Source organism: Anolis carolinensis, chromosome 4 (genome assembly GCF_035594765.1).
Source record: "Anolis carolinensis isolate JA03-04 chromosome 4, rAnoCar3.1.pri, whole genome shotgun sequence".
NCBI lineage: Eukaryota > Metazoa > Chordata > Lepidosauria > Squamata > Dactyloidae > Anolis > Anolis carolinensis.
This window is the reverse complement of record NC_085844.1, coordinates 74,725,374-74,750,014: the sequence shown is the minus strand read 5'-3', so window position 1 is coordinate 74,750,014 and position 24,641 is coordinate 74,725,374. Positions and strand designations below refer to the sequence as shown.

Below are 24,641 nucleotides of genomic sequence, written 5' to 3'. Positions count from 1 at the left end.
CTCCACAAACAGCTTTAACCCACAGTGCTGGGGTGCCACCAAAGCCCTCCCTCCACTAACATTGCAGGTTACAGCGAGCACATCCCAGTGCTGTTTTCTCTCTCTATTTGCATGACCCCACCCACTGCCTCTCCCTTAACCCTTTCCTATTCTTGTCTATGGCACACAGCAACTGAACATACTAGAGAGAGAGGTTTGGGGAAAATTCACCATGATTTATAGGAGTTGTAGGGACTGCGATGTATAGTTCACCTGCAATCTAAGAGCACCCTTAACCCCACCAATGATGGACCTGGAACTAATTTGGCACACAGACCCAACACAGTCAACTTTTCAGACTGGTGGGGTTTGGGGGTGATTGACCTTGACATCCAGGAGTTATAGTTCACCTGTAGCACTGAACCCATCTGATGATGGATCTGGACCAAACTTGGCACACAGACCCAACATGCCCAATTGTGCATACAGTCCTGATTTGACAAGGACTGACCCACGATTCTGGAAATTGTAGTTCACCCACATTGTTATGGGTTTTTTTTCTAATGGGAGCATTCATAAAAAACAAAAACAAAGACTGACTTTTTTCTAATAAATTGTGTTACAAATTAAATGATATTACCTAACACCCCAAAACAAGCAATGTCTTCAAATAACCCAGGCATTGCTGGGTACCCAAGCTAGTAACTGAACAAATAACAACTGTCCTCTCTCTCAGAATGTCTTGTATATTCTTTAGCTCATTTCTCATCATCTCAAATATGATTTACAATTCTGCTAAAATTAAACAAAGAAGCAAATTTTCCTCATATTAGACATTTAATTTTAGCAGACTGCCTAGTAGGATTATCGATCCCTGTATTTTCATTATGGCACAAAGGGCACACAAAGAAAAATAAAGTGTTATCTGTTGATTGCATAAATCAATACATGGTAGGAGCACTTTTGTAAGTGTTCCTGGATAAGTCAGATATCAGTTATGACCATTTTGGGGGGAGGGGAGCAAAAACTGCTCCAATTCATTCAGTTTGGATGTACTGTGCAATTTTCAAGGCTTTCCATAGAATGTCAGTCAGACTGAGGCCTGGGCTTTACTTCTTATTTTGACTGTTCTTATTTTTAAACTTCTGCTAATTTGGCTCATTATCTTGCTAGAAGATGGAACTACTTTAGTTCCAAGCCTTTCCAAATGGAGTCTCCCCTAAATTATTTTGTATTTGACTCCATCTTCTCTTCAATCCTGACCAGTTTTCCCAGTGCCTGCTGAAGAATAGAATCCCAATATGATGATGCTACTACTGTGCTTTATCATAAAGATGGCATTCTCGGGCAAAGATCACTTCTGTCTTTGTACCATTTTGAAACAAAGCTAAAGCCTCCAATTTTAGCAGGGTTAGGGTTCAGGATTGTAAAAAGCACAAACAAAACCCCTAATAAAAATTTTGATGCTTTTTAACATGAGAGGACACTTCTTCAGGAACTTCTAGGTTTTCTAGCATGATTATATAGTCAACTTAGTTATATTATGTATTTTAACGTATGTAGTAACCCGACCTGGAGTCTTAATCGTCACCATCTGCCATAAATTGAACACAGAATCGTGCAGGGACCTACAAATGCCCAGAGAAGTGTCCTTTCTAAAAATCTTTAGCTCTTCCAGCACAACACTATGGCCAACTACCAGCAGAAGTTGGCCATACAATTGTGCTGTAGGATCCTGTGGTCTCTACCCTGTGTCCCCTAAAATAAGATATCCCCAGAAAATAAGACCTAGTAGAGGTTTTGCTGAATTGCTAAATATAAGGCCTCCCCCGAAAGTAAGACCTAGCGAAGTTTTTGTTTGGAAGCATGCCCGCCAAACAGAACACTAGAGCATGCAGGATCGATAAATATACATACCATAAAGTATTGTACATGGAAATATTGGTAATAACAAGAAATTCTTGATAGGATTCACAGTTTGTCTGGTTATGCTGGTTTGTGATGACAACTACTGTACAGTATATAATAAATGTTCTTTTTTTGTTCAACAATAAATGTGAATTCTTCTTCATGGAAAAATAAGACATCCCCTGAAAATAAGACCTAGCACATATTTGGGAGCAAAAATTAATATAAGACACTGTCTTATTTTCGGGGAAACATGGTAAAAAGAATTCCTACTCTCCACAAATAATCACATTTCTCAAAAGTGAAACCCACAAATGCAGTGGGAAGGCTGCAGTTCAATTTTAATCTCATACAAACAGAAAATCTTGAGAGAATAATTGGTCTTATCTCCTATTAGTCTTCTTGCAACCCTCAAATGTGATTTGATATAGGTTTATTTCAGCAATTGATTTCTTCTCACAGTAGTTCTAAAAAGGATTCCTCCTGTCCTGCTGATCATTTCAGATTATTGTTTCCATCTTAGCTGCAGATTTCTCATGATCATTAGGTCAACTGTTTGGGGTATTCTTCTGATGAATGTCTATCTTACCTAATTATTGAGATAAGACTTCAGTGTGACTCTGATCCTCTAATCCAGCAATTTTGTAATCATGGATTTAATACTAGTCAAAGAGATGTTCATAGTTTAGGGAATTTTTTTAATGCAAATCCTGATAAGATGGTTCTGCACAACTTTATCCTTGCCCCCTTTGATCTACTTGGAATTGTTTGTTTAGACATGGTATTCTCTGGAGTCTTCCATAAGCCAGTGTATTTAATCTGAGAACATGTAGAACTGGAACTGCACAAAGATGGGACCCATTCAACCAATTATGTGACTTTTGGAGTTTATTTAGGCATGTTGCAGCAAATGGACTGAATATTTATGCAAACAACAAATGGTGGGGCAGGGGAGAATTATAAAATTTTCACAAAAATACATTTTACATAGCACTATATGTGCACACAGTTCACCATGTATTAGAACCCATGCTCTTTGACAAATTTGTCTATTTCCATTCTTGTTTATTCCAGAAATATTAAGCTAGCATTTTACCTGGTCCCATTTGCTAATATTTGACTTGTTTGCTGGAAAATGTTATTTGATGCAAATGCCATATCATCCACACCACCAAGAAAATAGTCATCGAATTTATCAACCAAAAATGGGGACTTCCTGGCATAGAAAGGGTATATCTATGGAAAGAGAAACTTTATTTAGGAAAATGGGCATTTAAAGAATACATTCTAATAAACTTTTAATGATATACATTACCTTGGCAATACCAATCACTTCACCATATCTATGGAAAAAAAATAGTTTATTACTCTATTTCTGTAGAATTTTTGAATGCACACAAAATGATTTTTAAAGTACATCTATATATCTGTTTTGGTTTTATACACAGTAAAGAGAAGATCAGAATTTTCTCTATTGCTTTTGATTAATAATTTATTTATTTTATTTATTTACCATATTTATATCCTGCCTTTCTCAGAAGGGACTCAAGGTGGCCTTACAAAAGGCAGCAATTCGATGCCATACATATATGTATCAAAATAGACAATTACAATTAAAACCAAGCAACAAAAACATGAATTATTAAAACAGCAATTAAAATCACGCCTAAGTACAGTGTAGCATTTTCCAAAGACATAATCATGTTAGTCTCTTGCAGGTCTAGTGTACAGGGTCTTGTCGCTGTATACCTGAGCATATATTAGCACTTTGTGCTATATTAGAAAAAGTGAGTTTATATCCACAAAATCACATGCAAAAATAAAATCCAGTTATCCTTAGTGCAGCTACATTCCTTTTTCCTCCTCCCCCCTCTTCCTCCTTTGTATGCTCAGCTAGGCATTATATTGCTGTTTAAAGAAATTACATAGCAATATAGGTTCAAAAATAACAACAAACTGTGGGCTCACAGCTACCGGTAGGGAAAAAATGCAAGCAAAAGCATTCAGAACCACTGAAACTCCATCAGAGGGACAGAAGTGAAAGAAAAAAAGCACAAAGATTCACAGTGGTTTATTTCCATACCAACAGGCCACTCGTAGTAATCTCCAAATGCAACATTTGTGAAGCAATACATTGAGACAGTATAATGAGCTATGAAACATAAATAGGATCCCGGAGACCTGAAACAAATTGTTTTGATTATACTGTGAATAGTGTTTGTTTCAGTTAAAATACAGTAATCAACTAAACAACGTTATATTTTAAGAAAACAGCCCCATACTATCCTGTGAAAGAAGTTTAAAAGTGGGGCAATAATTACTCCTCCATAAGTACCAATGTGTATTTTAAGAATATAAAACTTCAACCTGCTCCTATTGCTTCCCTATGGAAGATCTCCTCCAAAACAAAAGGATCTGCTTAATTATACTTTCATTTTCCATTTATTTCATTTATTCAGTTTTTATTCTCTAATCAACCATTCACCATTTCTTTGATTAGGCCCAATACTCTCCTTTCTAATAATTACCATTTGAAATCACCAAACATACAATTATAATATCATTTTCTTCACTTATTTTTTTAAACGAAGCCAGAAAAAAATTCAATTGACTTACAGTTCTAAGAATTGGAGATGTGCACAGTCCACAATAGTCTCTTCTGTTATGACTTCCTGGCCATATAATTCCTTATAAATTGACAATAAATCCTTGACAGGTACATACCTACAATGTGATAGCACCAGATTTTTTAAAATCTAAGCTAACTGTTAAGTGACATCATGAAAAATTTAAAGCAATATCCTGATCTCCAAATTCCCTCTAAAAATATTTCAAAAATTATAGGAGCAGGACATTGGATATACACATCTATAAAGGTCACAAAGTGCAGCACATGAAGGTGGTTGAGGACATCATTTGTGTGTAAACTGTACCAGGCATCCTCAAGCTTGGCAAAGATTTAATACTCAACAGTCTCTCTACCATTCAGCCATAGGAGGGAATAATGAGGTTAATCAATGATCTAACTCAGTAAAAGATGGTTTCCTAAAACAGACTTGTAAGTAGTAGTACAAGAATGTAAGGCATTCCAAAGCATAATTCTGTTTTTCTCTTAAAATAAATGCAACAAAGATTGCTGCAACATCTCAAAAACTCATACGTGTATTATCGTATGACCTTCTGGTCATACGATATGAAGGCTATGTGGGATTTCAATCATGACCTGGTGCAACACTATCTACAACAGTGGTTCTCAACCTGGGGTCCCCAGATGTTTTGGGCCTTCATCTCCCAGAAATCTTAACAGCTGGTAAACTGGCTGGGATTTCTGGGAGTTGTAGACCAAAAACATCTGGGGATACCACATTGAGAACCACGGATCTACAACATAGCAGTTGTTCTTAAGCACCACATTGAATAGGAACAGTGTACCATGGACTTTTAGGAACCAACTCTCCCCATCAGCCCAGCTTTCTGGCTCTTTGCATCATTATAGGCATGTATGCATAAGTGCAGGCATAGAAAATCAAACTACTATTCTTGTATCTCTTACCAGTTTGGTGCCAGATAATCAAAATCAAGTTCAAATTGACTTAACACATCGCCTCCTAAAATCACAGAGAAAAGAACCATCAACATACTATAGAAAAAAAGAACAGTTTTGCCTCTGTTTCATATTTAGAGCATTATCTTAAGGACATCATCTAGAACATAATATGACTCAACTGCAACAGAAAGGCTTTGGACTTGGACTTCCTTCTGCTCCTTCATAACGTACAGTCAGCCCAACCCCATACATTGGAGTTAGAAGTACAGGATTCCCACAAAAGTGGAATAACCATAAATTTTACCTAAGAAAACACTTCCCTAGGAATCTCTAGGTCTTCCAATGTGACTGTGATACACTTTTGCTGAATAATTTGATAAGTGTGGTTTTGTAAGTATATTCTGATGTTCTCCATATGGGTGTTTATTATTTGAAGTGCTTTATTATGTTATGTTTTATAGGCACTGAATATTTGCTGAAATTTTTGTTGTACACCGCCCTGAGTCCCTTTTGGGAGATAGGGCAGTATAGAAGTACAGTTTTATTATTATTATATTAAATATGATATCTCTTGAAGTTCCCCCAGAGCAACTCTATAGTCAACTTATCTCCGAAGTTGATCACAGAGTGTGTGTATATTATTATGATATCACTTGAACCTATGATGTGGGCATTTTTTATGTGAATGTGTCTGCTGTTCATACACATGCCATAACCATGATAGGACAAATCTAGATGGAGAAAGACAATATCCATGTGAAATATAATGCAGCTTATGCAATGTTTTTGTTTAGTTTGGACTAACATAATACAGGCTTTGTATTTTCCCTGCACATGGCATAATTTTAAGCAAATTTGTCGATACCTTTTCAAGAAATCACTGTAACCAATTGAAAAGCTTCCATTCATACAGATAACAATTGGTTTATTTATTTAAACATACTTACAGTAAATGACATGATCGCTATGTTTAAACATTTGAAATAATGTCATAAGGAAGAGGGAGCAAACTTGTTTTCTGCTGGCCAGGAAACTACCGTGTTTCCCCGAAAATAAGACAGTGTCTTATATTAATTTTTGCTCCCAAAGATGCACTAGGTCTTATTTTTAGGGGATGTCTTATTTTTCCATGAAGAAGAAATCACATTTATTATTGAGCAAAAAACGAACATTTTATATATACTGTACAGTAGTTGTCATCACAAACCAGCATAACCAGACAAACTGTGAATCCTATCAAGAATTTCTTGTTACTACCATTATTTCCATGTACAACACACTATGGTATGTACATTTATCTGGTGTTCTGTTTGGCGGGCATGCTTCCAAACAAAAACTTTTCTAGGTCTTACTTTCAGGGGAGGTCTTATATTTAGCAATTCAGCAAAACCTCTGCTAGGTCTTATTTTCTGGGGATGTCTTATTTTAGGGAAAACAGGGTAGGATTCGGAGCAATGGGTTCAAATTACAGAAAAGGAGATTCAACCTGATCTTTACAAATAACCTCCTGACCATGAGAGCTGTTCAGCAGTGGAATTCTCTGCCTCAGAGTGTGATGGAAGTTCCTTTCTTAGAAGCTTTTAAACAGAGGTTGGATGGTCATATGGGTACTTTGATTGTGCTTTTCCTATGTGACAGGGGGATGGACTAGATGGCCCATGTGGTTTCTTCCAACTCTTTGATTCTATGATTCTTTGAAAAGTCCTGTATAAATCGAGGGCAGGTTTTGAAGTCAAAATCATGAATTTCTGTATGACCCGTGGATAAGTCAAGGGTCATTCCATAGAGAGCAGAAAGCACCTTTGCTATCTTGTGGGTAATAGTTGTCCCTGACTATTTTTGATCCAGGCATTCAAAAAGCTGTCCCTGTGCTGTGGTAGAAAAGGTCACTCAGCAATGACTTGTTTTTTAAATGAGAGTTAAGATACAATAGTAAGATTGACCCATGGATAAGATGACCCAGGTTTTTGGGAGCAATGTTTAACTAAAATTTATAAACTTATACATGAGTATATTCCAGTCATGGACAAACTTTGGCCTTCAAAGGTGTTTTGGACTTGAACTCCCACAATTCCTAACAGCCTACAGGCTGTTAAGAACTGTGGGAGTTCAAGTCCAAAACACCTGGAGGGACGAAGTTTGCCCATGCCTGTTATATTCAGTAATCTTAGAAAATGTCCGAAATTTGAGTAAAGCTTTTCAGAATTCATAATAACATAAATTACCAAAATCACCAGCAGAATGAGCATCTGCATAAGAGCCATGAAAATCAATCTAGATAAAGAAAAGAATGTTTAATATTCCACAATTGATTTGCACTTTAAACTTTCATTATTCATTTACCACATTTTGGTTGAGACAAGATGTATTATTACATAGTAATAATAGCAACCAAAACAACACAGAACAACAAATCATAATAAAAAAACAAAGCAGCCATAAAATATTAAATTATAACATCAAAACTTTGCAAAGTATAAAAGTTTGTGCTGGAATAAAATGCATTATATATAAGAGGCAAAAACTAGCTCCTATTAATAATCAATTAAAAATCCAGTTGGTATTGGAATAATTTGAAAAGCTTCCATCACTTATATTATAATCAAATTATAGACTTGTAGTAAAAATCTTCTGCCATCCAGAAGATGAACACTAGAGAATCTTCCTGATTTCTGATTTTCCAACCAGGGTGTATCTACACCAGTGGTTCCCACCCTTTTTGTGACCAGGGCCCACTTGACCAAGGCCCACTTGATCAGGACCCACTTTGACCGGGAACCACTTCAACCAGGGACCACTCTCCAACATTATTACCAAAAAAATTAGGAATGAATTTTTGGTCAACTTTAGATTCAGTTTGGTTATTTGGGGTGCTGATTAAGAAAATTGCATTGGATAGACCACATTAATTCTAGTTTCTGATACAGAACATATGCCATCCAATAGTCGCCATCTCCTCACCCACAGAAAACCATATTTAATAATCTAGAGCTAATGTGGTCTATCCGCAATGGTCAGCCCTGCGGAAATGAGCAGAAATAAAATTTTAATAAATAAATAAAGTGGAAGAATGTTCATGGATCATTATTGCTTTAGAATTTTATTTAGTACTTTTTAATGATTTCATTCACATGCTCTAATTTTATCTGCCTTTTTCATTTTTATTTTGCCCTCTTATACCTCCTACCAGTTTTCCATTCACTCCAGTCTCTCTGTTTTTCTCCACACACATAATGTTCCACATTTTCCTTCCATCTCTCTGCCTTTTTTTCCCTAAGAATCCTGAAAGAAAATCTATATGTCCCCACTTACGGCTGCCATGGCGCGTAGAAATCCCTGATCAATCCCCAAGCTATGCCAGCTCACATCTGCCACCATATGAGAAGCAATTCCAAAAAGGAAAGCCACCAGTTTCTCTGTAGCCTAGAGTAATAAGAAAAATACTTAACTTGACAGCAACTTTACTGAAGCAAAACGCAGAAAAGTATTCAAGAGAAACAAACTTTTGTGGTTATACCTTTTACCTGACCTCATCATTGGTGAAAGCTTGCCATTTTCATAAGCACAGGGTTTTTTTCGTGTCAGGAGCGACTTGAGAAACTGCAAGTCACTTCTGGTGTGAGAGAATTGGCCATCTGCAAAGATGTTACCCAGGGAACGCCTGGGTGTTTTAATGTTTTTACTATCCTTGTGGAAGACTTCTCTCATGTTTCCGCATATTGCTGGAGACATTGGGTTGCTTACCTTCAGGTAAGCAACCCAATCTTCAAGTCATCAGTCCTGCCGGCACAAGGGTTTAACCCACTGCGCCATCGGGGGCTCCTTAATGGTGGGTGTAAGTTATATATTTGTACAGCAGTATCAGTATGCACCAGGATTCGATTCCCTGCTCAGCCTTGGAAACCCATAGGGAAACCATGATCAAGCCACCCTTTCTCAGTAGTTTGCTATGATAAGGTTGCCATGAATCAGAATTGACTTGAAGGCATACAACAGCACAGTAACAACAACATATTACACTTTGGAGAGTAAGAATAGAAAGACTGCTTTCTATCCCAAACAGAACCAGTCATGCTTTGATTTTTTTTATAAGGGATGGAGTTTAATTGTCACTGCATTATTATTTCTTTGAATATGCAGCTATATTGTATTGTATTGGTTCAATCTGACATTCACAGACATTCAAAAGGATGGACACAATTTCAAAGCAGTAGATGTAGTATTTCACAATGGCAATGTGTTACAATTACAGACGAAGCTATGAACGGATCAATGAATTATCAAGTAACTAATAATTTTGAGCCTGAAACAAACCTTAAAAAATAAACTTGCAAATGGGGAATGTCTCATTAGACCTTATATTGCAGGGTTGCCATTTTGCGAATGATTGGAGTTAGGGGCTGTTTGTGCACTGCCCAATCCATTCAAGTGGTAAGAGTCTCTTCATTCATGGGCAGTATGTGGTTGCAGATATATAATGATTTAAAGTTAGTCCCATGTTTTTGAAAAATCCTGTATTTGAGTGATCCAAACTGGAAATAAACTACAACAAGTTATCAATTCGAGCCACAATCCAGTTAATAAAATTGCTGCTGCTGCTGTTGTTGTTGTTTTTAAAATCACTACCTGAGATGCCTAATGAAAAGGTAGCCCAGGGTTCTGTGTATAATCATTCAAAAAACTACAAGTATGTATATGTTATTTCAAAGGCCCATTGGAAAAATTTAGTAAACTATGACAGCTGCTTTTCTTTTCTTTAACTCTTGTTTACCAATGTGCACATAAATAAACCTTTCACAAATCAGATAGAATTAGGAGAGATAGATGTCTTGCTCCATTTTATGGTTGGCCATTACAAAACATCCCATTCATTTGATAATTCTTTCACAATTTTCTTACTATACGAACATGATTCTATTATTCTAAGTGAAATTAGCATGATTTATGAGGATAACTTGATTTTAGAATGATAACATTTGAGCCTTCAGTATGAGAAATTGATAGGGAATGTATTACCGTTTCCCAGGGTTGTGGATAGTTATTTCTGATGTAGTGGACACTGGCATTAAGGAAAGGTGACCAATGAGTATCTTCAGATACTTGATGGAATATCCCTGTAATGCCAGCAAATAAAATTGAAATATTAAAAGAATAGCTTTATTCCTCCAGTTTTCACTTTTTTTCATTGGAGTTTTGTAAATGATATGACAATTGGCATAAGTTTTACTCATTTTTGTATAGTGTGTCAAACCAAATTGGCAATATAAAAATAACACAATATAATATAATAGAAAACAAAAAAAACCAAATTAGATGCATAACAGATTTCTGAATGAAATGTCATTAATTTGCAGCCTATGTATTTAAAATAATAAATATGAAAATATAATCCTCCATGTCAGAAGGAAATGGAGCACTAACAATCTAAGTGGCTTGGTTTTGTGTAAACCCCAATCATATATAACTAAATAAATATATTACTGTTCTATGCACAAGATCCTCTCCTGCTCTGTTATGGACACAAGTTGGACTAGACCCAATAAATCATGGGGTTTACACAAATATGGACCTCCATTTAGCAATGGGTGATTGAATGAGTCCACTCATGTTTGGCGTAGAGAGCCAAAGTACTTACACATATCATGATGGAGTTCTATCCATTTATAAACATATTACTTGGATTTAAATTATTTTAGTTCCAAATGAGTAAATGTCAGTAAACCAAATTAAGTCACACTCGTTCAGCCTATACTGAAGCTTATCCTATGCATAAGCAATATAATGTAGCTTCTCTTGAAATGGATAACTGGAATTAATCTGCATATAGGGCCACTACACAGTTTTCATGAGGGACACAAATTACAGTAGAGTCTCACTTATCCAACATAAACAGGCCAGCAGAACGTTGGATAAGTGAAAATGTTGGATAATAAGGAGGGGTTAAGGAAATGCCTATTAAACATCAAATTATGTTATGATTTTACAAATTAAGCACCTAAACATATGTTTTACAACAAATTAACAGAAAAAGCAGTTCAATACACAGTAACGTTATGTATTTACAAATTTAGCACCAAAACATTGCAATGCATTGAAAATATTGACTACAAAACAGACTACTAAAAGGTAGATTGCGTTGGAAAATACAGAACATTGGATAAGCGAAGATTGGATAAGTGAGACTCTAATGTAGTTCAAAGTGATACCAATAAGCCCCCCCCCCCCCCCCAATTTTAATTTTTATCAAGAATTGTGTAAATAATATCACATGAACACTAGAGCTGGTCCTATGTCCAACTATTTTAGACCCAGGGAGAGCTGTGACTTCTAGTTCAATTTGTCTGGGGAGGAACGCAGTAAAAACTGTGTTTCCCATGACCTCGACTATGTGCAGAGAAGCAAAAATTATGAGTGTCTCTTCAAGATCCAGTGACAGATGTGTGCAGCACTGGAAATTTGGGTCGCTGCTTTTCTCTTGCTTGTTATTGTCCTAAGCCTCCATTTGTCCTGGGTGAGCCCCCTTCTACAAGCTTTTACTGCTCAATTACAATTTGTCTACATTGATCTCCAGACAGCAAGTATATAAGCACTAACCATCACTGTCAAATGGATGTCTACATTAGCTTTTCAGAAGCTCTTGGGGGAACACAGGATAAAAACACAATTTCTCCCATTTCTTACCATTCTTACAAATACCAGAATAAAAGGCATCGGGATACAGGCTTCCAGCTTGATATGCATCTTGGTGGGTTAGTAATAACTGGACACAAGGAAAAAGAAGAAACAGAAATCGAAAACATTAAAAGGGAAAGTATTATTTCCAGCATTTGATGCACAAACTAATAATAGCATTGGACCTGGAAAATCTAAATTCAAATCCGCAAGGAATATTAAAATTGGCTTGGTGGCCTTGGGTCACTCTCAATGAAACCAGCCTCAAGGGCGTACTGTGAGGGAAATGGGGAGGAAAATTTGAAGGAAGGCTGGGGAGACTCACAGAAGAACGTGACAGATTTAAAATAGTATATATGACTCATTTCTGTCATCCTCTTAACAAAAGTTATAGCTCATCTGATTAGAAGTCAAAGTTTAAGGCACCTTGGGTAATTAGATTCATAGAACTATTTTTCAAGAGACGGCGGTATATGCATTTTAAATCCATGCATGCTAGCCAGTCACAAAATCTATATGTGAGTTATGTCCTATATTTTGACTAGAATTGAAATCAGCAGTCTGTTCAAATCTCTCAACTTTTCCATCCAAATCAACAAACAAAAGGGTAGTAGTAATAAGTTAGCTCTGGTTTGGGACTAAGATGAGAGAGTGCCAATGGATATCAGGTGCTGCAAGCTGTATTTCAGAAGAAGCAACTGGCAAACCATTTTTGAGTATCCCTTGCCTAAGAAAACCCTATTATGAAATCATTGGGGTTGGTACCAGTCAACAGGCAAACTGAAGGCATATTAATACAGAGAATTTGATTGGCTATTAGTGCTACACTTTAGAAAAGTCAAAATACCCAGTCTCTTGTTAGAAACTATTTTCTGCCACATGCAATTCTATACAAAATATTTTATTCTAAATAAACATTGTCCCAATTTCTATGGGCAAATATTGACAAGACGGATTCATATTCCAATGCACAATGACAACAGCAATTACCTGAGAAAAATAAAAGCACATTAGTCTCCAGCTTAATGGCATTTCACATTTCCATCTAGTGTCTTTTGAGCAATCATTAATTAGAATTGTTTCATTTTATAGTACACACAAAAAGTCAATATTGCTTGAAATGGATGAATATCATAGATACAACTCTGAGCTACATTGAATAGCATCAAAGTATCTGTGTTTTAAGTAAGTTGGAATGAGAAATAGATGTCAGCCTCTTTCAGATGTTCCACAGGTTGAATAAACCAAGCATAAATACAAGAAGGCAAAAAAACAAAAATAATGTGCATCAGAATTCTATTGTAAAACACAATAATAAACCTCCTACCTCACGGTAGTTAATGTTTCCTTCTTGTTTGCTCAAAAATTCCAGAGCTCTGTGAGCTAGAAAAAATAAATAACTAGTTAAAATGTTTGTGATGGACGATAACATGGAGCAGTACATGGTGTGCTACGCATTTCGGTCTGATCAAAACAAATTCTGACAACGATCAAACATAATGCATTTAGATCACCATGGAAATGGCTCCTTTATGTCACATACAGTATTTCAAATAAAGACATCACAAAATATGGTTCGTTTTGTTGGAATCTGGTTTGTTGTGATGTACAAAGATTAGGATGAATTGCAGCCATTAAATATTTATTATTATTATCATCATTATTAACTTTATTCATACCCACCTTTCTCCCAATGGGGACTCAAGTACACAATCTGATCACAGTTTAAAACAAAGCAAAAACAAAAATTAAACAGTACTGTGTGGAAAGAAGATTAAAATACAGTTAAAATATAATCAATACAATTAAAATTCTGTTTAAAACTTACAATTCCTCCCAGAATCCACCCACAAACTCCTGAGCAGTGTGTCCCTTATCCTTCCCCAAATGCCTAATGGCAAATAAATGTCCCAACCTCCCTGTAAAAGACAAGCAGGAATTGGGCCATCCTGGTCTCTCTTGGGAAGGAATTCCACATTCGGAGTAGCTACCAAAAAGGCCCTCTCCCTTATTCCCACCAAATATTGGAAATAGCAACCTTCTACAAGCCTCCCATACTAGTTATTTGATATATATATATATATATATATATATATATATATATATATATATATATTCAGATTGCTTACTGTATTATATATATCTGTATCGGTATGCAGTTTTACCTTAACTCTTTGTTGTGGGACTGTACAGACTCCATTAGACTCTGAAAGATGTTTTAGACGTTGGACTGTTGATTCTAAGAAAGATGCCCTATATTATCTACTCAGAGAAACGATTTCAAATTTACTTGTAACTGCAATGTACTTGTATGCTGAATACATGAAGTTTGTAGGTAAACCAACTACGTTATTTTAACAAAAACTACTTTTTTGTCTCTTGAGAGCAAGATTTAAACAAAGATGTTTTAAGAGAGTAGATTTTTTTGGGGCAACTGAAAAGAACACTTCTGAAACTCTGCTGGTTTTTGCATTGGCATATCTGTTTGTAACAGATCAGAGACAATAGCTTCAGTCTAACAACTGAAGAATTTGCCTTGCATGAATAGGTAAAGGTAAAGGTTTTCCCCTGACATTGTCTAGTCGTGTCCAACTCTGAGGAAGTGACGCTCATCTCCATTTCTAAGCCAAGGAGCTGGCGCTGTCCGTAGACACCTCCAAGGTCATGCAGCTGGCATGACTGCATGGAGCCATGTTTTTGAACTGCTAGGTTGGCAGAAACTGGGGCTAACAGCGGGAGCTCACCCTGCTCCCCAGCTTCGAACCATTGACCTTTCAGTCAGCAAGTTCAGCAGCTCAACGGTTTAATCTGCTGCACCACTGGGGGCTCCCTTGCATGAATACTACTAAAGAGAATATTCACTCAAACCAGTTTTTAGTTCTTCTGTGGCTCTGAAAGTCATGCCTTTTCAAAAGGTTATGTTTCCAAAATACTTTGATTGCCTTTTCCTGAAAGTTTATGACTCTAAGAGATCATGATTTTCCCAAAACCAAATGCCCTTGAGTGGATTGTGAAACAGATCCCCAATTGATCTTAAATGTCTGACAGGTTTGCAGAAAGAGATACAGTCCTTCAAATAACCTGGACCAAAGCCAAAGAGGGCTTTCTAGGTCAAAACCAGGACTGTGCCGGGAAATGGGTTGGCAGCCAGTGGAGTTGTTGCAACAATGGAGTTGTCAGCTCCCTGTAGCCAGGCCAATTACCAGTCTGGCTGCTGTTCTTTGGACCAACTGAAGTGTCCAAATACTTTTCAAAGGCAGCTCCACGTACAGCGCATTACAGTAGTCCAACCGAGATGTAGCCAAGACATGGACCACCATGGCCAGAATAGATTTCTCCAGGAATGGGTGCAATTGGCGCGCTAGCTTTAATTGTGCAAAAGGAGTACCCACAGACTGAGAACTTGCATTTTCAGGGGTGTGTGGTGACCCTATCTAACATAAGTTGACTCTCTATTCTCATATCTGTCTTACAACTCATCAGGAGCACCTCTGACTTGTCTGAATTAAGCTTCAATTTGTTTGCCTTCATCCAGTCCATTACAGCTATCAGGCACAGGAACTGCTTCCTTGGAATTGGGTGTCATCTGGGTATAGATGGCACCACACTCCAAAACTCTGGATGACTTCTCCCAGTCATCTCATGTAGATGTTAAATAGCATGGGAGACACACTTGTTTTACCTACATGTCTTTTATTTGAGACCATTCTGCTGGACCCTTCTGGAGATAGATAAGGAGATGCCAAAAGATGCAGGAGGGATTTATCTCATAGGGAAAGAAGCTTAATAACATGTCAATGTTAGATCTTCTCCAGACACTATGGGTAGTATCTGTATCTCTCATTTTTAAAAATGCCTATCAAATTAAAAAAGCTATATCATTGATTAGAAATGATGGTTCGGTTTATTGGACTAATATGAAAGGAGGGACTCAATTTTTAATCATACACTGATGTTGACAGAAGAAATTTGCGCCCCAAAATCTTATCCTTAGTTATAAATCCATTTAAACAAGGGGTGGTACTATACTGGAGGAAACAGTAGAGTATTGTTTGTAAGATGTATTTTTCCATGGGAAGAGATCTGATGCTCTTATTAACTGCTTATTTATCAATTAGTGATTTATTTAATGGATCATCAGATAAAACAATAGTATGGATGCACTACAAAATCACTTGGTTGGGTTTGATAAGATTGAAACATATAACAAATCAAACTGCAGGAGACTCCAAAGCAATTATCAGGTTTGAGCTGGTTTGTATTATCTGCCAATTAGAAATTAAATGTCTATATTTTAATTTATTGAAGGATATATATTCTTTTTCTAGATAGTCATGCACTGTTACATAACAAATGCTTAATCACACAACTTTTGTTTGTCATGTGTAATCAAATCACCCAAAATTAGAACCATGCCAATGATTTCAACATTTAAACATAGTTCCAAGGGGTTTCGATTTCAACAATCAAACATAGTTTTACGGGAACTATGTTTGAATGTTTACATCAAAACTCCTTGATTTCAACATTCAAACATAGTTTGAAGGACTTTTGGATTTGGCATAGTCCAAGAAATTGATCATGAATATAAGGCATACCAAAGGAGAACCAGAGAGACCTAGTTTGTTGGAAAATAGTTCTTTTTTTAAAAAAAAAAAAAACCCCTATTTCAGTAACAAGAGTGGGCTTTGGACAATCGCATTACATTATGAATTTTGGAAGGACTTACAGATAATATAATTACAACATTAGTCCTTTTGATAGACCCTTGAATGATACTCCTAACTGACTGGGCTTTGGAGAATTAATATGCCGGGCATTTACTTTATTCATTCTCAAGATGTCATTCTTGACGTGTTGTCTTAAAATATTTTCAATCAAAATATTTTCTTAAGTAAAAAGAAGAAAGAAGAAGAAACAACATTGGTAGAATTTTTCCTTCTTTTATTGTTGATCTTCTACCCAACCATCTTTATCCATCTTGTTTAGCTTAATTTTACCTCATTCAATCTTAAATTATTTTATGCATGCTTACACAAAGTACTAGAACAAAAGCATGATTTCAAAAAAAAAAAAAGCTTTCTATTCCTTTCTGCCCATGAATTTTGGTGTCAAAACCTAATTGCAAATTGGCTTGCAAATTAACTTGCCAAAGGGATAATAACTGAAATGTCAATAATTATAAAAGTTTTTTTGTGTGTGTCAGGAGCGACTTGAGAAATTGAAAGTCCCTTCTGGTGTGAGAGAATTGGCCATCTGCAAGGATGTTGCCCAAGGGATGTTGCCCAGATGTTTTTGATGTTTTACCATCCTGTGGGAGGCTTCTCTCATGTCTCCGTATGGGAAGCTAGAGCTGACAGAAGGGAGCTCACCCCACTCCCTGGATCTGAACTGCCAACATGGTGAGAGGTAGGAATATTTTCCTACACCTTTTATGTTTGTTTTCAGAAATTTTCAAATTTGGCGTAGATGTATTCAATTTGCAAGAGACGGTTGGAGAGCCTTAGAAAACATTCAACATCTAATGAATGTACACACAATATAATCTTGGTGGTTGAGACCCAACAAAGAGTTTTCAATATGAGTGAGTATACATTTTTATTCTGCTGACACTCACTTTACATTGTTCATATCCAAGTGTAGCCATCAGCCTTTTAGCAATTTCTGACTACAACTTGCCACGTGTTTGCAAGCAATTGAAAATGACAAGCTATTTCATATAAATACAGTAGTTATAGATAGATAGATAGATAGATAGTAAGTATACATATAGTACAGTAGAGTCTCACTTATCCAACATAAACGGGCCGGCAGAACGTTGGATAAGCGAATATGTTGGATAACAAAGAGAGATTAAGAAAAAAGCCTATTAAACATCAAAATAGGTTATGATTTTACAAATGAAGCACCAAAACATCATGTTATACAACAAATTTGACAGAAAAAGTAGTTCAATACACAGTAATGCTATCTAGTAATTACTGTATTTACGAATTTAGCACCAAAATATCATGATATATTGAAAACATTGACTACAAAAATGCGTTGGATAATCCAGAACGTTGGATAAGCGAGTGTTGGATAAGTGAGACTCTACTGTATATATACAGTAGAGTCTCACTAATCCAAGCCTCGCTAGTCCAAGTCTCTGGATAATCCAAGCCATTTTTGTAGTCAATGTTTCCAATATATCGTGATATTTTGGTGCTAAATTCGTAAATACAGTAATTACAACATAACATTACTGCGTACTGAACTACTTTTTCTGTCAAATTTGTTGTATAACATGAAGTTTTGGTGCTTAATTTGTAAAATCATAACCTAATTTGATGTTTAATAGGCTTTTCCTTGATCAGTCCTTATAATCCAAGATATTCGCTTATCCAAGCTTCTGCCGGCCCGTTTAGCTTGGATTAGTGAGACTCTACTGTATGTATATATATATATATATATATATATATAGAGAGAGAGAGAGAGAGAGAGAGAGAGAGAGAGAGAATGATATATACATACACACACATATATACATATATACATATATAACTTTAATATAAAAACAGTATTTTATTCTGCAATTTGCTACTATTTGCATCATTGGAGTTATACTTACCTTTGCCACCAACTAATAAATATACTCATAGTTTGCTAGATCTTACCTATTTCAATATGTGTTGACAGGCCACATGGTATAACGCTTTGGCAAAAAGTAGAAATTATAGCCAGAGTAGACAAGATCTTGAGAGCTTCCATGCTGTTGATATTCTAGGTTATAAACCATAGTTTGGAAATGCTGTGAATTGGAGCACAACGACCTTTGAAATATGGGCTACAGTGCATTTCTTGATGTCACTGGCACAGATGTTAAAGTTCCCATGTCTGAAATGTCAGACTGCCAGTTTTTTGGTTTTAACGGACAGATTATCCTGCTCCTATAGACAAGAATGAGCCCAGCAGAAACGTGATACTTTATTTTCCATTTGTAGCTGTGAAATCATGCCTAGAACAAGGAAAAGAACCATTATTTTATGCTTTTGTCAATATTATATTCAGATAAAACTGCAGATGCTTCCAGAAACCAAAATACTATGCATCTGTTTAGACTTTTCCTCTTTTATGGATTTTCTGGGGTAAAATCCATTTTCTGTGTTCAGCAAAGACAGACACTCTGAGGCAATTGACAAGATGTAGGATACACAAATTGAAGATGGCATCTGGCTCCCACCCCAATAAATCCTGCAAATGAAGCAAGACAATTACACTGCACATTTATTCTTTTCCTCTTGTATTAATTTTCTGTAGTAAAATCCAATTTCCATGATAAAAAAGATAACTATGGAGAAAAAAGCTGGATGTAAGATACTGTATATACTCGAGTATAAGCCAATTTTTTCAGCCTTTTTTTTAGGGCTGAATAAGCATCCCTCAGCTAATACTCAAATGAGGGTCTTGGCCAATTATATTTAGGTCATCTTATACTTGAATATATAGATAATCAGAGTTGGACAGTCTCATCTTATTAAAGTTTTGTTATTATCTTAAATTACAGTTTTATGTAAATATTCAAAAACATTTAACCTATAGATGCCTCAATTAATGAAATTTTATTGGTATCTATTTCTATTTTTGAAATTTACCAGTAGCTGCTGCATTTCCCACCCTCGTCTTATACTCGAATCAAATAGTTTTCCCAGTTTTTTGTGGGAAAATTAAGTGCCTAAGCCAGGTCGGCTTATACTTGAGTATCGGGGTGCTTTGAATGTGGTTTTCCTGCTTCTTAGCAGGGGGTTGGACTGGATGGCCCATAAGGTCTCTTCCAACTCTATGATTTTATATACGGTATACAAATTGTCCACAACCCTATAAATGAAGCAGGGCAGTTACCTAATAAAACAGAAACTCCAAATGCCACTTCATTTTAAAAAACAAAATCCAAAATATACTTATTCGTGCTTTGTTGTACTAATGCAAATAACACATTGGGATTGCTTACTAATGAAACAGAATTGAAGGTATCACAAGAATATTTTGGTGAATGAGTGCCCAAACTGCAACCCAAAACCCATTTTTATTACAAAGTGCCAACATGGCAGTTTAACCTAAATAATGAGGTTTTCGTTTAGAAAAAAACAACTCATGCTGAGGTTTTAGCTTAGAAGAAACAACTCATACATTGACATCTTTTTGTCTTAAAAGAAAATACAATAACAGAGCTTTCAATTATACAAACAACTTTTTATTGAAAAGTAAAAGTTTGCATTTGGCATGCTTTTGAACAATTAATGTGATTTTTACGGTTGTATGCATGTCAATAAATTGCCTAACTTTGGCTCATATTTTGTAAGTTTGAGAGCAGCACATGCAGCACTCAGTTTGTCTGTTTCTGGTGTCAAATTTGATTTGATATACTTCAAAGATGAAAACAGCTGCTCACAAGCATAAGATGAGCCAAACAAAGTAAGGTTACATGTCAACTCCTGGGGAGTTGACTGTAAATCGGAAAATGATTTGAAGGCCACAAGAAGTTTTTGTACTCCTGGGAAAATCAGCATCTGTGAAGCTACACTGAAGGACATTGATATGGAATTTCATCGCTGCTGTTATTACTATAGTTGTTGTGAAGTTGATTGACTTAATGAGGGCCTCCAAGTCACCCTATCCTCAAGAGCCCTGCTCAGGTTGACGGCTTCCTTTATTGAGTCTATCCATATGGAAAGTAGTCTTTCTCTTTTCTTTCTTCTACATTACAAGCAATCCCCGAGTTACAAATATCCAACTTAGGAATGACTCATAGTTAAGAACAGTAATTTTTTATCTTCTTCTACCAAAGAGAGCTAATGCCTCACCAAACTAAAAATCCCCCTAGCATTGAGCCATGGCAGTAAAAGTGGTGTCAAACATTTCCTGTTTTCTCACCCCCGTTCTTAACTATGAGTTGTTTGTAAGTCAGTTGTTTGTAACTTGGGTACTGCCTATATAACCATGTCCAGAATCCCTGGCCAAGCATGCATGAACAGCAAAACAGAGAGAAAAGGGAGAGCAGATAAAACCATTCTCACCAGCAACTCTCAGCATATTAAACATTATAGATTTATGTTTGGCCATCAAATAAATGTGGAGGCTACTGAAAGAAAAAGTAATTTCTGGATGCAATTTGGAATATAAAAAAAAGATTTCACATGATGTCCAGAAGACTCAGAATGATTTATTTACTTATGCTAGCCTTAGCTGACTTGGCTGTTTGGAAATGATTAAGACATCTGCTAATCTCAGAACCAATCTAATATTGTCACTAATACTTTAATGGTGGAATTGGGCAATGGCTGGGATGCTGTATTATTCATTTTATGGCAATTTGCACTGTTTTATTGATTTTTAAATTGGACTTTTTGTAATGTGTTTTTTTTATCTTAACTATTGTTATCATTGTTTAAAATGTGATGTAATTTTACCTTTTTTTAATGTGTTATACCACTCTATGTGCTTCTGTAAGCCATCCTGAGTCTTTCTTGGAGATGATAGCGGAGTATAAATAAAGTTGTTGGTGCAGCTGGTTAGTAGCCAGCTGCAATAAATCACTATAACTGAGAGGTCATGAATTCGAAGCCAGCCTGTGTCGGAGTGAGCACCCAATCATTAAAATAGCCCTGCTCATTGTTGACCTAAGCAACCTGAAAGATAGTTGCCTCTATCAAGTAGGAAATTTAGGTACCGCTTATGTGGGGAGGCTAATTTAACTAATTTAAGACACCATAAAATTGTCCAGCAGCATTTGGAATTAGGTAGTATCCATCAAGAACTCGGTGTCACAGTGGATGATGAAGCAGCTGCTCCCCCTGTGGCCGGAATCGATCATACCCTCAGGAAGCTGGAAGCTGGAGAAGGTTAAATTGCATCTATGTCTCTTTCTCTATGTTCATATGGCGTTGAATGTTTGCCATGTATATGTACATTGTGATCCACCCTGAGTCCCCTTCGGGGTGAGAAGGGCAAAATATAAATATTGTAAATAAATTATTATTATTATTATTATTATTATTGTACATGTGCATATTGTTGATGCTAGATTAAAAATTTGCTGAAGCATATTGAGTGAATCTAGCCACATTCCTCTGATGTTATTTTGGTATTTACATTATCTGGGCGGAGGCCACAAGGGGGCGCTAGACAGAGGATAATCCATTTTGGGGGGGAGGGTTGAATGGGTTAAACCATTTCCCCGTTTTCCTATTATTCCCCCCACCCATGTCGAAGTCATCAAAACAACCATAATTTATGATATGGGAAAGGGGGGAAATGCCAGCGAAAATGGGGATATGGTTTTCCTCCTTCAACCCCCCCCCCCTCCATAAAATGGACTATCCTTCTCTGTCCAGGTCCCTTTTTGGAGTCCAGTCAAATAATGGAACAGTACTGTAGGCAGGTTTTAAACCTTTTTTTTAATTCAAGCAGGCATTTAAAGATGAAGGTGTTTAAGATCTAGTCAGGGGATGCTATGGTTCTTAATTTTGAATTTGTTTGATGGATTGTAACATAATTTTTAATACTGGGTTGCTGTGAGTTTATTTATTTATATTTATAAATATATTTATTTATTTATTTATATTCATTTATTTATAATAATAATAATAATAATAATAATAATAATAATAATAATAATAAACTTTATTTTTATATCCCGCCCCATCTCCCCGAAGGGACTCGGGGCGGTTCACAACAGGGACAAGCCCGAAACAACAACACAACATATTTGACAAAAACTTAAAACATTCCAACAATACACAAAATAAAATAATGGACAATACATTAAAATCCAAGCAGATAAAATCAGAGTAATTAAAAGCAAAGCAGCGGGGATAGGTTTCACAAAGTGCTGTTTATTTATTTACAGTATTTATATTCCGCTCTTCTCACCCCGAAGGGGACTCAGGGCGGAGCACATGTATATACATATAAGGCAAACATTCAATGCCGTATACACATAGAACAAAGACAGAGACAGACGCAGAGGCAATTTAACCTACTCCTGAGGGGATGTTCGATTCCGGCCACAGGGGGAGCAGCTGCTTCATCAACCACTGCAACAGCACTTCCTCATTCCAACGGCAGCTGGATGAATTTTATGGAGTCGTAAATTAGTTAAATTAGCCTCCCCACTTCTAAGTGGTACCTTAACTTCCTGCTTGATAGATGCAACTATCTTTCGGGTTGCTAGGTAAGCAACGAGCTGGGGAAATTTTTTATTTTAATTGTCGAGTGCTCACCCGGCCACGGGCTGGCCTCGAACTCATGACCTCTTGGTCAGAGTGATTTATTGCAGCTGGCTGCTCACCAGCCTGCACCACAGCCCGGCGCCCATGTAAGGCCATGCTCTAGAAGCATTTTCTCCTGACGTTTTGCCCACATCTGTGGCAGGCATCCTCAGAGGTTGTGAGGTCTGTTGGAAACTAGGCAAGTGGGGTTTATTTATCTGTGGAAGGTCCAGGGTGGGAGAAAGAACTTTTTTCTGTATGAATGGTACATTCGGCCAGCTTGATCACTGGCCACACAATCAACCCACATGACTTTATGAACTTTGGTTGGCTCCTGTAAATCAATAAGGATGTCTCATGTTTGCATTTTATGTCGTTTTATTATTAATTTTTTTTTGCCCATGCTTTGCTTAATTTACTGATTTTCGTTTCTAATTTTACGTTTACATGTGGGATTAATCTTGTGTTTTGTTTTTATTAAGGCATTATATGTTTGCCTTTTTCTATGTCTGAATCTGCCCTGAGTGCCCCTGGGGAGATAGGATGGAATATAAACAAAGTTTTTATTGTTATTATTGATTAACATTGAATAGTCCTGCAGCTTCAAAGCCTGGCTGCTTCCTGCCTGGGGGGATCCTTTGTTGGGAGGTGTTAGCTGGCCCTGATTGTTTCATATCTGGAATTCTCCTGTTTTCTGAGTATTGTTTTGTATTTACTGTCCTGTTTTTAGAGTTTATTTTAATACTGGCAGCCAGATTTTTGTTCATTTTCATAGTTTCCTCCTTTCTGTTGAAATTGTCCGCATGCCTGTGGATTTCAATGGCTTCTCTGTTAGGAATTGTGGGAGGGCCCAAGTTTGCCTGCTGTAGATCCAACCTCCCTCCTTTCAATGGTAAAAGGTAAAGGTTTCCCCCTGACGTTAAGTCCAGTCATGTCTGACTCTGAGGGTTGGTGCTCATCTCGATTTCTAAGCCGAAGAGCCGGCGTTGTCCGTAGACACCTCCAAGGTCATGTTGTTAATACAAGCCTTGACACGTGTCTACTCAGAGCTGAGTGGTGTACTTACTCCCAGGGAAGCCGGGCCAGGATGGCATCCTTATCCAAACACGGGGCGATGCTCCTTTGTGCAGAGCTCGAGAACGAAGGCGGTGTGATGACCCCAAAAGGCACAGGCATCCTGGGAGCTGACGTCTGCTCCTTCTTTGACCCAACTGCAGCTCCCAGCATCCCGTAGCAGGGAGGCGGTGCAATGTAGATGCAGCCGGGGAATCCGTCCTTGCGCCCGC

General features: G+C 36.8%; 1 protein-coding gene across 3 annotated transcripts in view; it reads right to left on the bottom strand.

Annotated features, from left to right (window-relative positions):
* gpld1 (glycosylphosphatidylinositol specific phospholipase D1) overlaps positions 1-24,559 on the bottom strand; it is a 42,248-nt gene extending 17,689 nt beyond the window's left edge. For 2 of the 3 annotated variants that reach the window (XM_062980654.1, XM_062980655.1), the window contains exons 1-11: positions 24,422-24,559; positions 18,763-19,103; positions 13,434-13,489; positions 12,116-12,194; positions 10,451-10,548; positions 8,747-8,857; positions 7,660-7,708; positions 5,441-5,495; positions 4,504-4,611; positions 3,203-3,230; positions 2,984-3,123 (exon numbers count right to left, since the gene is read on the bottom strand). In XM_062980654.1, the coding sequence (XP_062836724.1) occupies positions 2,984-3,123; positions 3,203-3,230; positions 4,504-4,611; positions 5,441-5,495; positions 7,660-7,708; positions 8,747-8,857; positions 10,451-10,548; positions 12,116-12,194; positions 13,434-13,489; positions 18,763-18,856 (818 nt within the window). In that variant the 5' untranslated portion in view covers positions 18,857-19,103; positions 24,422-24,559. Of the gene's footprint in view, positions 1-2,983; positions 3,124-3,202; positions 3,231-4,503; positions 4,612-5,440; positions 5,496-7,659; positions 7,709-8,746; positions 8,858-10,450; positions 10,549-12,115; positions 12,195-13,433; positions 13,490-18,762; positions 19,104-24,421 lie in introns of those variants that run through there. The other variant, XM_062980656.1, reaches the window with a different exon arrangement.
* Between the last annotated feature and the right edge of the window lie 82 nt (positions 24,560-24,641).